This window comes from Falco peregrinus, chromosome 3 (assembly GCF_023634155.1).
Source record: "Falco peregrinus isolate bFalPer1 chromosome 3, bFalPer1.pri, whole genome shotgun sequence".
In the NCBI taxonomy this organism is placed as follows: domain Eukaryota; kingdom Metazoa; phylum Chordata; class Aves; order Falconiformes; family Falconidae; genus Falco; species Falco peregrinus.
Window position 1 is genome coordinate 33,532,725 of NC_073723.1, and position 13,949 is coordinate 33,546,673.

At 44.2% G+C, this 13,949-nt stretch overlaps 1 protein-coding gene across 1 annotated transcript; it reads left to right on the forward strand.

Moving 5' to 3' along the window:
- The first annotated feature begins 1,104 nt into the window (after positions 1 to 1,104).
- On the forward strand, positions 1,105 to 13,703 carry TMEM64 (transmembrane protein 64). Its single transcript, XM_055798267.1, has 3 exons — positions 1,105 to 2,008; positions 7,607 to 7,762; positions 11,129 to 13,703. Exons 1-3 carry the CDS (start codon positions 1,142 to 1,144, stop codon positions 11,321 to 11,323), a joined length of 1,218 nt encoding a protein of 405 aa, XP_055654242.1. The 5' UTR covers positions 1,105 to 1,141; the 3' UTR covers positions 11,324 to 13,703.
- The last annotated feature ends 246 nt before the right edge of the window (positions 13,704 to 13,949 follow it).

A 13,949-nucleotide genomic window follows, 5' to 3' on the forward strand; every position in this document is an offset into this window, starting at 1 on the left:
CTCATTTTGTATAGGCTTGCAAATTTCCCAGCAGAGGAATATAGCTCCACCGGAGCACGCTGTACGCTTAAGCACTGTGAAGAACACAAACCCCTCTCCGCCCTACGCGGCTCCTCTCATTAGTAACGCCAGAGCAACAGCGACCTACGAAGCTGTCAGGCCTCAGCGAGGCTCATGAGGAAACACCCCTCGGAACGGAGCCCTCGCTGCGCGTTCCGGCTCTTTCTTTCTGTCTAGCATCGGCTCAGGAGTCGAGCTCAAACCACCCAAAAGCGCGTCCGGGCCAGCCGGGGTGCGAGCGGCTGCTGCCGGGGGGGCTCGTCCCGCTTGTGAGGCGGAGGACGCGGGGCGCCGGTGCCGCGGAGCCCGCCCGTGAGGCAGGACGAGCGGCCGGCACGCCGCGGGAGCCCAGGCGTAACCCCCCGCTCAGAGGGGTCCCCACCGCGCGTCCCCCGGCAGCGTTTCGGCGCAGCCCCCCGGCTCCCGCCCGTTAAGGCTCCGCCGCGGGTGCGGGCTGCTGAGAACGGGGCGGGACCGCGGCGGCGTGCGGCGCCCCGAGGCGAGGGCGAGGCGGGCGAGGCGGCCCCACCGCCGCACACCCCGGCCGGCCCCACGCCCCGCGGCGGGCGGAGTGGCGCGGCGCGGGGCGGAGCGGGGCGGGGCGGGGGCGGGCCGCAGCGCTACCGCCGAGTCCCGCAGCGGGGCCGGGCGCTGCCGCTGCCGCCGCCGCCGCTGCCGGAGCCCAGCCCCCGCCCCCTGCGCTGCGAGCGGCGCCCGGGCTGCCACATCGGCACCGCCGCTCCGAGAAGGCGCTTCGCGGAGCGGATCGGGAGCCCAGCGTGCCGGGAGATGGAGCCCCGCTTCTGCTGCCGCCGCTGCCGCCCCCCGGGACTCGCGCTCCGCCAGGGCCGCCGCTGCCACCGCCGGGACGGAGAGCGCGGCGCCGCCGTCTAACGCCGCAGCCCCGGCGGCGCGGCCGAGGGGGGAGGCGGCGCGGAGACCGCCGCGTCCCCGTCGCCCGCCGGGCCCGCGCGGCGCCGAAGCGCGGCCCCCTGCTCCCCGCCCTCCCCGCAGCCGCTTCTCCGCCCCCGCCCGGCCCTCGGCTGGGCTCCGCCGCCGGCAGCCGGGCCATGGCGGGGCGATGAGGGAGCGGCCGCCGCTGCCCGCAGGCTGCGTGGGGAGGCGGGGAGCGACGGGGCTGGGCGGCTCGGCGGCGCTAGAGCCGGCCGGCGGGCCGGGGGGATGTGGGGCGCGGGGGGCCGCGGCGTTGCAGCTCCTCTCCCGGGCCGTGAAGCAGGCGGCGGCGCAGGGGGCCCGGCAGGACCTGGGCCGCTGGCTGTCCCGAGCCGCCGGGACGGCGGCGGGAGGCGGCGGCGGGGACGCCGTCGGCTTCGTCCCGGCGGAGGCGGCGGGGGCCGGCGGGCTGCTGCTGGGGCCCTACGCGGAGCAGGGCGGGCTGCCGCCGGCCGAGCTGCTGCTCTGCCAGCTGCCCGAGGCGGGCGGCGGCGGGCCCGGGCTGGCCGAGGCCCGGGGCTGGCGCTGCTCCTGCTGCCTGCTGGGCACCTGCTGGTGCAAGAGCTGCCTCAGCGTGTGCGTCCTGGCGGCCCTCTGCTTCGCCTCGCTCGCCCTGGTGCGCCAGTACCTGCGGGACCTGCTGCTCTGGGCCGAGAGCCTGGACAGCCTGGCCGGCGTGCTGCTCTTCACCGTGGGCTTCATCGTCGTGTCCTTCCCCTGCGGCTGGGGCTACATCCTGCTCAACGTGGCAGCCGGCTATCTCTACGGCTTCGTGCTGGGCATGGGGCTGATGGTGCTCGGCGTCCTCGTCGGCACCTTTGTCGCCCACGTGGCCTGCAAGCGGCTGTTGGCCCGCTGGGCGCGGGCCCGGATCCAGGGCAGCGACACGCTCAGCGCCGTCGTCCGCGTCGTGGAGGGCGGCAGCGGCCTCAAGGTGGTGGCCCTGGCGCGGCTGACGCCGATCCCCTTCGGGCTGCAGAACGCCGTCTTCGCGGTGAGTCCCGGCCCGGGCCCTGCAGCCAGGAAGAAGCTCTGGCTGGAAGGATAGCTCGCAGTGTAGTGGCCGCTGTCGCTGGTGGAGGTTGCCTCCTTTCCCAGGAGGAAACCTGGGTTTCTTTTAACAACAGCAGAAGCACCCCCCCCCCCCCCCCCCCCCCGCCTGCTTGCACTAGTCCGTGCTTGCAGGGGGACGGCGGGCAGGTTTTCGAGGCGCCTTGCTTGGTGACATTGCGTTACGAGTTGCTCTCGGGCTTTCAAGACTGTGTGCCAGTGTTAGAACGAAGCACCAGGGTGCTGTGTAGCAAAGTCTGCGGAGAACTCGACTGTTTTGAAGTGCCTGGTTTTTTAAAGTCATCCAAGCGGGAGGAAAAGTTGTATTTGTAAGCAGTCTTGCCAGATCTCCCTAAACTACTTTGTATAAACAATCATATTGGAAAGAAAGAAGCGGACAGATTAAAATTCTTACTCTGGTTGGTTGGTGTTTGTAGCATACGTCTGGCAAATCCATACAGCATGTTAAGTCCGTGCACGTGAGAGAGGACGCGTATCTTGGGCAGAGCAGTGAGATGCAGTGGCAGAGCTGAAAAAGGGACTGTGCAGCAGAATGGAACTGAAAGCAAGTTTAAATTTGAGTTTGGAAAGGGATTAGTCTTGCTTTTCTTTCTACTTCTGGATGCAGATTGGTATGTTCTTTAGTTATTTAAAATTTATAATCTTGCTGTCCCCTTTGATCATCTTAAAAGAGAAAGTAGAGAAGAACATGGAGGGTGCGCTTTTGAGTACCATCATGCTGATGATGACAATTTCAGACCCTCATCTCTTCCTGAGTGCTTTGTCTGAAGGATCTGGTTTTGGCTGTGTGTTATGCCTCAGTTGTGTCTGCTAACTTGGTGATACTAAAGCAAACCAGATCCTGAAATATTTTAAATGTTTTACAGTAACTTAAATTCTTTACTGTAAAAGACTCTCCAAAAAAGTGTTTTGGTCTGCCACTTTCTTATAGCACACTTTCCTTCTCCTGTCTGCAGTCCTGATCCTGTTCCCTTCTGAAGCACTTGCTTAATTTTGACAGGTCTATCTGGTTGAAATCAGTAGGTTACTGAAAACCAAATTTGACATTTCAGAAAAAAATTAATCCACACCATCTTTAGAGGTGATCAAATTAGAGAGCATCAAATATTTAAAATTGCTATGTGTAAGACTGGGTGTGCTGGGACATTTGTCTCAAGAGCTGCAATCTCTGTCTGTAAAAGCTGTAACAGGTTATGTTTTCTTTATAAGCAAGTATTTTGGTATGAATGAGAAGAACCTCAGCTGTTCCATTTATTTACTTTTACATTTATTTAGTTACTGCTGGACTGAGGAAGCTTAAACCCATGCAGCTGGGATCAGAGTCCCCCCCAGAGCCCAGGGTCCCAGTGTAGCAGATGCTGTAGTGTGATGTTCCTGAAGTGGGGAGAGCTGTTGTGCTTTGGTTGTTCACTGTTTCTGGGTGTCACCTGAAGTATTCAGCAGATGTTGTAGTATTGGATCTGAAGAACTGACCAGACAATTACAGAGTTAAAATGATTTCTGTTGGAAACATGATTCAGCAGACCAGTGCAGTATTAAAATGATGCTGTAAATCAGTGGTTTATATTCTCTTAAGTACTGCAAGATAAATCTTTTCCTTTCCAAGTGGAAGGTTTCAGTGTTAAAATAACAGATAGGAAATGAGATGAAAGCAGGTTCTTGATTATGCCAAGTAGCTTGGATGTTGCCTGCTAAAATTAGTTTGGGTTGCATTTATTACTCCAGATTTACTACTTTGCAGTGTAGTCAAATAAAGCATGGCGCGTTACATTTTTAACAGAGAACATTTAATATGAACTACAAGATTACTGAAAAATAAAAACGTTGCATGCAAATCAGGGAAGTCAAGGCGGTTTCTCGCTGTGAGTCAAGTTTAAGCTACATATAGAGTACAAAATGCTACCCACACAGACTGAGCTGTCATTTCTTTGAGATCTGACCTATTTGAAAACTTAATGTTTTACTGAAGTTTGAAATGCAAGGGGGTTTGGGGTGCCCTAACCATCTATCCATTCCCTGAGCTAGCAACTTCAGTAATGAATTTGAAAAGGATTGTTCTTAATAGTAGAGGAAAGAACAGTAAACTTGAGGAAACCTACGCGTCTTTAATTTTCCAGCAGTCTGGTCTAGGTGTGTCTTCTATGTGCATATTTATAAGTAAACTGGAGACACTGAGAATACATAAATGAGAAGGAAGGGAGGAAGTGACACATGAGGTCTGGGGCAAGGCATAACCTTGATGTGGGAGGGGTCATCTGCAGGGCTGGGATTAATGGGTTTCGACAAGCACTTGTTCAGTGGTGTATACCATCTGCTCAGGGTTTTGGGGAGGCTGAATTACAGGAGGAGTGTAGAGAAGGAAGAGCTTCCTAACATTTGATTAGTGATGGGATCACATTATTTGAAATGCACAAGAAGAAAATTAGCACAAATTTCTTAGTTTCTCACCAGCCAGATGTGAACATGCTTCTTAGAGTCATTCTGCTGCTCTGGGAAGGCGCTGATATTGGGAGCAGTGGGGTAGTGCATTTACTTGCCTTTCTGGAAGACCTAGAAAACAGTCAACTGAAAGCATGTTTGTATTTCTCTTTGGGTGTGTTTTGCCTAATTGTCACTCCTTGTGATGCCAGTGTGGCCGTGGCTCTGGGGAGGGGTGATAGCTCTTCCTGAAGTGTTTGCCCACGCACAGCGCTCTCGGCAGCTCCGAGTGTTTTGGAGGCAGGCCTGTAAGGACGCCTGGTATGCAGGTTATTACTGCCTTCCCACCAGTGAGTCCCTGGAGTGAGATTTGTGCAAACACATTATTTGTAGTGCTAGGTGTAGGTTAGATCGGAATTCATATTTCTTTTTTTTTTTTTTTTCCTTCCCTCTTTGAGAGGAATATCACATGGAAGAAATTGACTAAAAAAAAATATCTGAGTGTCTAAGAGTGCTCCTCTGGTTCCCGAAATGCACACAGTGAAATTAAGAGTTGAAGAAATGGTACCTGCTTTGCAGGAACATGCAGGCTGCTTACTCTGCTTGTTGGAAAGTTGATAGCGATTTTTTTAGTTTGTTTTGGTTTTATTTGCTACATGGGTTTTTTGAGGACAACAAAAGCATCAGAATTGTCCTTTGCTCTTGTTGCTAAGCCTATCTGATCCAAAACATGGGGATTCATAAGCTGAGGGGAGTAGAATCTGCTGCAATCCCCAAAGGCATGTGAGTTCTCAACAAAGTCCTGACACAAGCGTTTATTCTTTGGCAATACTGAACCAAAGGTGTCAGCTTCAAAGAATACACAAAAGTTTTACCAGACAAAGTCTGTTCAAGGCTTAGTGAGAGAGTTTCTGCCTAATGCTCTTGTCACCAGAGCAATTAGGTAGTTCTTAACTTCATTTAAATACATAGGTATGGCCCGTAACACAACTGCATCCATGCTTGCTTTGAGACTTCTGTTAATTTTTTGCTGTCTCGAGCTTTCACTAGAAACAAGTCTTGGTAGCCTCTGGCAGCTTGGCCATGCAGACCCCAGTCTGGCAGGTTTATAGAACAAGTAAAGTTCATAGAAGGCAAAATATGGAAAGCTGTAAGTTTTATTAAAAATTCCTCAGGTTTCTTAGGTGGGAACGCAATCTGCTTCCTGTGCCTTCTGGGTGAAGGGATACCACTGCAGGCCTAAACCAGGAGTTAAAAGGGCACCTGCAAAATTTCCTCTCCCTCTCCTTGGGCTTCCCACTAAAATGAAAGCTCAGTTGCAGTCCAGCATATCCATTGGCAGCCTCCACTTTGTTTGGAAAGAGTCCCTCTCATGACTCAGGAGGTCCAGTTGCTTCAGGACAGATCCAGATGTGCAGATGTGTTGCTCTGCAACCACAATGTCCTTAATATATATACAGAAATGAGAGGTGCCTGGGAGTGTTAAAACAATCTTTGGGAAATTTCCCAGCTCCTTTAGATTTAATAACAGTGTCCTACTTAGCAGATCTTCCCTCAGCATTAGTATTTCAGGGACTTTTAATAGCAGCTCCTTCATTCCCTTGGCAATATGGGAAGTTTCGCTTGTGCATTCTTATTACATGGCCCAGATTACTAATGCTTTTTTTTTTTTTTTTTTTAAAAAAAAAGAAGTCTTTTTGAAGCATCGGTCAAATGTGAAGTTCTGACATAATTATGTATTGTTTTTTTATTATAAATCTAAATCAATCTTGTATAGAGAGGGAAATGTATTATTTGGATGCTACTATATATTTCAGTCTGTGGGAAGTATAATTTGCAGTGTGAAGTTTGGAATTGGCTTACTGGGTCTTGTTCCAGTGAATTAATCGTTATGCTTCATTGCATTCTCTTCCTCCATTGCCCTTCCCAAAAACTTTCCACTGATACTACTTAGAGCTCCAAGAATTCAGCACTGTGACTTTGGTAGTAACCAAAGTTTAAGAATAGCATGATGAAATGAGTAATTTCTTGCTCTTCTCTTGTCTTTGACACTGTGCAAAACTGTCAAGGTCAATAATTTCCACGTAGACTTCCAGTGTTAGGGGCTGTTCTTAGTTAGAACTTGTTTCATTACAATGTGATCAACTGAATTGTCTGGAAAATTCCTTAGACTGCTTGTTTCAAAATTGCCCTTTTCATACTAATTTTTAACCTATGGTTTTCTCCTGTTTTCATTTTGCTTGCATAAATACCTTTTGACCTCTGGGCTTTTGCATTTAGTATTTCCCAATGGCTGCTGATACTAATTTAGCTAGTACTGTGTACTTTGTTCCCAGATAAACTGTCCACATATTGACTCAACAGAAATTTCACACCAGAGAGGAAAACACCTTCAAGTATTATTAGTGGTTTTTCCAGAGAAACTAACACAAGCTATAGCCACATGTACTGTTTTGTTCACTAATTAAAATGTGATGCTAAAATACCTTTGGTAGGAAATCTTAATGATACCCATGTATATCAGTATATAGATAGATATTGCTCATAGAGATCACTGATAGATATATGTATCTTAACCAGCTATATAACTTCCCTTGTAGAGGCAAATTGTATCTACTATTCTGTTTAACTAGATTGTATTTAGTACAGTGACGTTTTGAACAGTTGCCTTTTATTAGTTGCCATACATGTAAAATGCAAAGCAAATAGATTTTTGCTTTAGATCTTCACATTTGATAAAGTAATTTCTTCCCGCAAGCAAATTCTCATAAATTGTAGGGCTCCATTCACCATGAAGAAATAAACATTTTCAATGAACAGTATAATTGCATCTTTAGTTAATGACTTTTACACAGAGATGTTCCATAATGTAAGATTGAATGAAATAAAACCTAGTAACTTTAAAAAGGCCAGATGAAAACTAGCCACATACTGTTTTGTTGTATTATCTTAAGATTCATGCACAGTGGAAAGTTTTGGTGAAGGAACGTAAGAAATTCCTTCATTATTTTGCACAGATGGTTGTGGGAGTGGCAGTCTGGTTGTTTGTGCATGTAGATTGTGTTGAAGCTGTGCTTGATTTCTTACGTTGTCTTTTACTCAGATTACAGATCTGTCATTACCCAACTACCTGATGGCTTCCTCAGTTGGGCTGCTTCCTACTCAGCTCCTGAACTCATACTTGGGCACTACCTTGCGTACCATGGAGGATGTGATTGCAGAACAAAGTGTTAGTGGCTATTTTATATTCAGTTTACAGGTAAGTTAAAATAATTGCTTTCACAGACCTTGGTGACAGTAACGTCAGTCTATTTATGACTGCTTGGGTAAGCAATTACTCTTGGCGGTCATCTTCTTGTGGTTGAATTTATTTCTATAGCCCCCCAATATCTTGCTCATCTTCTGTATCAGCCGGATTCAAGACAGAATTTTTCTTCTGGAGGCAGTAGACAAGTTTCCTTCCTGTCTCTTCAAGTCATTGAGTCTTTGCTTTGGAAACTGCATGCCCATAGAAATGGGTGGGAGACAGATTCAGTATTGCTGGTTTGTCTTTTAGGTTGTACAGCCTGAAGTGTAAAAGGGGTGGGCTGCAGGAGGTTTGGGGGAATGCATGTCTCGGGGGTTAAGAGCTGCTTTCTGTTGGTGTGACAGCTCCTAGTCTGAGGCAGCCAACCTCTTACAGACTGAGTCAAGCAGGTATGGCATGTGGTATTCAAAGGCAGCAGGTTTATAAAGTGTTTAATTTATAACTGTTACTGGTATTTTCAGTAGATTGTGTAAAGCTGAGCTGCTGTTTCTGTTTCATAGTCTTATTGACTCCCAGATACCCAGAGAAATGGGTTTTGAGGGTGCTGTTTTCTTTTGATTTTGTTTTCTTCTGTTAGAAAAGTTTAGTTCTCTCGTACTGTGCTTGACACAAAGCAGAACTTACTCAGTGCTCTCTTTTTTTTCCTTTCTGCCACAGTTTTGTCGAGTTTTCTTCTCCTGCCCTCTGTGGTAAATCTCCTGCTGATTTTTAGACTTGTCAGACCACCCCTATGCAAAAGCCTGTGTGCCACCAGCTGTGAAATAGTGTGTTCAGGGTGCATAGACCCAGCACCTGTGCAATGTTCAGTGTTAGCACTGAACACTCCAGATTTTGCATAGATATTGAGGATGAAAAGTGCTGTAAAAATACAATTTTGCTAATGCCTAAATCTGAATATCCTAGTTTTGCAAGTAAGTAAATTTCTGAGGAGTATCTAGTACCCGTACATGAGCTTAGCCGATGAAGTGATTTGTCAGTAAATCTTGGGGGTAAGCCTTAAGTCTGAGACTATTACGAGCATAGAGGTCATGAGTATTTCAGAAGCAGATGATATATTAAAATTTCCTGACAGTGCCAGTACTTAAGGCTGTGTTTGACCAGCAGTGACCATGGTTTGCAGACTTTCAGTTGGTACTGCAGTCATTTATCTTCCTCAGTTTTTACAATCATAAAGTTGATGTTTAACAATGTTAAGATATAAAACTAAGTCTAGGACCAGTTTAAGCCATTCCCCCCTGCTCCTAAAACTAGTGTGCTCTTAAATGGACCATATAATTTATAGGCTTCATAGAACAGGGTTATGAGTATTAAAAATGCTTTTGTAAATAACCTTGTAGATCAAAGAGAAAAGAAACGGTTAAGTGATCAGCTTTCATTTTAATTGTGAACTGTTATTTCCAGTATAGTATTTAGCGGTCTTTTCCCTTTTTTTTTTTTTTTTTTAATGACATTGACTCTCCTTTGAAGATTATATAGGTTGTAACGTAACTGTTGCTCAGATGAGCACTAGCTAGAGAGGGTTGAATATTTGAATAGGAATGCTCACCTCCTTGAGCAGTCCTTGGGACCTGACTGAATAAGTGAAGGGGAGCCTGTTAGTGGAGGAATTATTTAAGTTCTCCCACTTTCTCTCGGGCGTATGCCTGGTGCTTTGCTTGACTGGGCTTTGATGTGACTTTAATTTAGTGAATAGCTGTAAAAATCCTTCACATTTCATTGTTGTCTGTGGGTATATATTTTTTTAATTTATTTATTCATGTAGGGTACCAGGCTACTGGTAGTAATATTTCTCAAACCAGTCAAATTTAAATATGTGGGCAAGCTTTTAGAATAGGATTTTTCCTGTATATTCAGAACTTGGTGTCCATAGTCTCTTTTTGACTCTTACATTGGCCAGCTTTTGAAATGTATAACTTGAATTAGTGAGGAACATCTTTTCCACCACAGGGATAGTCAAGCAATGGAGCATGTTGCCCAGAGAGGTGGTGAAATCTCTATCCTTGGAAATTTTCAAGACCTGACTGACAAAAGTCCTGAGCAACCTGGTGTGATCTTGCAGCCAGCCCTGCCGTGAGCAGCAGGTTGGGCTAGACTGCTAGGATGCCTTCCAGCTGCAATTATCCTGTGACAATACTTGTCAATCATCTTACTCGGTGATAGTCTAATATTTTGTATGTCATGCTGACAGGTGTTTTAAGTGATAGTTCTTAAAGTTAAAGAAAACATAGCCCTACCAATTAATAATGAAGTTCAGATTTTGGACTCAAAACTTTAGGTTCTGTTGTAAACAATATAACCTTTCTGTTTTTTTGAAAGGAAGTCACAGATTCCAGCTAGTTTCATAAAACATTCTTAGAAAAGGTAGAGGAATTTACTTCTTTTGAAAGGACTCTCGCTATAAGACAGCTTGATTTTTATTTGAAGATTAATTTTTTTTTTTTAAGGAGGATCTCAGCTGAAAACTTAACTGGTGTTCTATTGAAAGCAAAGGCCATCTCTGGGGAGTGCAGTGCATGCCAATGTCATTGAATGAGTAATTTCAAAACAAAAATGGTTGTTTAATTGTGATAACTTATGTGGTGAAAGTTTAAAAATTCTTAGCAATAAAATTCAGAGCAAAAACCTGAACTAAACCCCTAGTTATGGACAATATTTCTTCCTTAAACAAATGAAAGAACTCCCCACCACCAACATCCTATCACTTCCCTGAGCCATCCTCCAGAAACCAAGTTCTTCCCATACAGACTACTATAAGTAGCTCAGAAGCTCTGATTCTGTCCTGTTTAGTTTTGATATCCAAGAAGCAGCGTGACACGTCTGCTCTCTCTCTTCCACACCCCGGGGGAACAAACAAGAAGTCTTATTTCCTTTGGTCTGCAGCATCCTGTCTCTGCTGTTTTGCTAGTTGCAGATGCCCAGTACAATTTCAACCTATTATTCCCTTGGTTTGCGGCCAACAGCCCTTTTGATTTACAGAAGTGCACCATGTTGTTTCTTTGTGGATGCATTTTTGCCGAGAGAGAAGGTGAAGGGATTACTTTCTAACAAATAGTGGATATCAATGGAAGAAAGAATCTTTCCTAAGTAGTAGGTAATGTCTGTGTTCTGATATGCTGTTTATGTTTGTAGCATATGTAGGATTAGAGCCACTCATTGGTTAAGTTCATCTCCCTTCTGATGCCTTGCCTGTGAAGCATTGAGTCATCAGATGCCTCCATGAATCTTTGCACTGATGACTTTTGTTTTATTCAGAACAGTTGCTTTGTATTCATGCTTACAGTTTATATAGCCTACAGCACTCTTTTGTTTTATTTGCAGATTGTCATAAGCATAGGACTCATGTTTTATGTTGTTCACCGAGCTCAAGTGGAACTGAATGCAGCTATTGTAGCGTGTGAAATAGAAATGAAGACATCGCTTGTTAAAGACAGTCAACCAAGCATCAGTGGTTCAACAACATACTGTAACAAAAGGACAGTAGCATTCTCTGGAGGAGGTGTCAATATTGTGTGATATCAAGTATTAATAAAGTAAGGTGTTGGGAACCTAAGCTATTGCCTAGAAATATCTATGGACAATTAAACAAGTTTTTAAAAAAAAAAATAATTACAAGTGGTTACAGGTTGTACTGTGGCACAAACCAACCGACCAGCTCTTCAATTGCACACGGGGTGACTTCTAGCAAGAAAAGAGAGATGGCGAAGTAACTTAAGATGTAAATGCAAATTTGGTTGCACCTTTGGTCGTTTATATGCCTGTCAGGCCTGTAGTCTGCACTTTAGGTTTTTTCCTTTGCTCCTATAAACTGAGAAATGCTTCTATAAACTGAGAAGAGTAGCACAGAGGGAAATATTTTTCTCCTTAGCATTATTTATAAGGCTGAATAATTATATGCAGTAGAATTTTATTACTGATAAAGATGAATGAGAAGGTATGCAATTCAATGTATGTTATTCTTGAATGTGCTGTTGCTTTAGAATTGCTTCCAGAACTTGGAGTGTATTATTTAGCTAGTGATGGGACCATTTGGCTTCATTTTTTGATTTTTTTTTTAAAAAAAGAGCCCTATATAAAATTTTGGTTGAATGTATTTTTGTAAGTCATTAAAAATGTTGCAGAGCCATGTGTATGTATTCACACAAGCTTAAATCCTACATTGTGGGACTGAAGTGCTCTTAAATAACATTTTAAGTTACACTGTGTAATATGCAAAGTAAAAGGAAAAATACAGAAGTTATAATAGATTGCAGTGACTATTTGAAGGAGACTTCATGATCTAACTGTTGCATTGGTTTTGCCACCTTGGTGATTGTAACAAAGGGCTGTTCAACGTTAGTCCTATTTATAGTATTTTTAATTGTTAAAAGGATGGAGTTTTTAAACTCGTGTGAGCGCATGTAATAAGGCTTCCAGAACAGGGAGCTAAATATCTCCTTTAAACAGAATGATGGGATACTGACAGTGCTAATTTTACATGAAGGTGGCCTTTATTTTGTAAGTGAATCCCCCTCCCTTTAAAAAGCTTTAAAAATTCACTTTGGTTGGCATGTTTTTCTCTAAATTTTTACATTTTTTACAAGACGCAATCTATTATAAAGTTTGTGAGAGTGAAGAAATGAAAACTAGATGTTTTCCTTGGAAAATTAAATAATCCAGTAATGGAGGAGGACAGTAATGTCTGAGACTCAGGAATTCTGACTCCATTTTTGCAAGATAACACTGTATTGGATAATTCTCCTTTTACGTGTGCTGTGGACTGTTTTTCACTGCGTTTGAATAGACTGGATAACCTGAAAGTATCGTGTGTGTGTGTGTGCAAAAAGGAAAACAATAATGCCTGAACATGATGTCCTGTATGTGTGAGTTTTGTGTAGATATACATACCATTGTTCAACTGCTCGAACATGCGCAAGTCATCTGATACAAAAATAATGTAATGTATTGCTTATTTTATAGTTATTTTGTGTAAGTTTTTAAGGATGCTTTCAGTCTTCAAGATTTTGTGTTATTTTCTAACAATATGACTGTGCCTCCTTTTTGTAAGGCTGCAGGGCCCAAGCATTTTTGTCTTGTTGAGAATAGCAGGTCTTCGAGGTCATTGGGAAGCAGAGATTTGATAGCCTCTAACAGTCTTACTGGGAGGATGTACGCTACTCGCATAACTTGACATCTGCGCATTCCTTGGTAGTGGAAGTTCAGTTTTTTCCCTTTAAATACATATCCTTTGCAGACTGCTGTTCTTGGGTCTTGTGACCTAAGGAACTGAACTAGTTAAATGAAACAACAAAGTTCAGATTGTCTCCTTTTTGTTGGTTTGGGTTTGGGGTGGGTTTATTTTTGTTTGTTTGGTTGGTTGGTTTTTGAAAAGGCAATCTGTATATACCTGGAAGTGTTCATTTACACATACCTGCCTCTGACAGCTCCTGTGTGAAAACAAGAGAGCCAGATAACTTTCTGATGGCGTTATTTGTCATCATCGTATAATTGAGCCCTTTCTTAACTAAAGGTTTTTTATTTTTTTTTGTTCCTTGGAAAGAACAGTCCTTCAATAAATGAACTGATCTGAACTTTGCTCCATCTTGCGAAATGAACAACAGTGTTTTGAAGAGGGTATCTCTTTCTTTGCATTTTTAAACTAACTTAAGGTTGTGTTGATTATTTGAGAACATTTCCCAAATATGTATTTTGAAGTGCTTTTATTTCCATGACATTTTGTAACCAGAGTAACTTCACTATGTGAACACTTTTGTAGTATGGAATTAGTTCTTAAGATTTTTGCATTTTGCTTGATACTTGTAATATTTGTGTACAAGTTAATGGGAAATGTGCATCAAAAGGAACTTTTCTGTACCATGCCAATCATAATTTTATACAATAAATTCACTTAAATTTCTTTAAAGGAATATGTATTAAATGATTTAAGTTGCTATGAGGTAGTTGGAAAGAAGGTGCAGTGGAGCTTTGTCTTTATGTGTGCGTGCCAAGTTAGTTGTCTATGTTGAAGGAGTAATAAGTTAGGATTTAAGGATGACTTCCATGGGTTGGGGATTTACTGACAAAGGAAAACCACTTGGTTTATATTTTTTAAAATAAATACATGCTTAATTCTTTTAAATACTTTGAAGGTGAGGTATTTATA

Bases quoted from the DNA above. Each gene is read 5' to 3' on its own strand.
- TMEM64 (XM_055798267.1), top strand. From the start codon at position 1,142: ATGAGGGAGCGGCCGCCGCTGCCCGCAGGCTGCGTGGGGAGGCGGGGA. The intron at 2,009-7,606 runs GTGAGTCCCGGC...TCTTTTACTCAG, and splicing joins TGCAGAACGCCGTCTTCGCG to ATTACAGATCTGTCATTACC. The intron at 7,763-11,128 runs GTAAGTTAAAAT...TTTTATTTGCAG, and splicing joins ATTTTATATTCAGTTTACAG to ATTGTCATAAGCATAGGACT.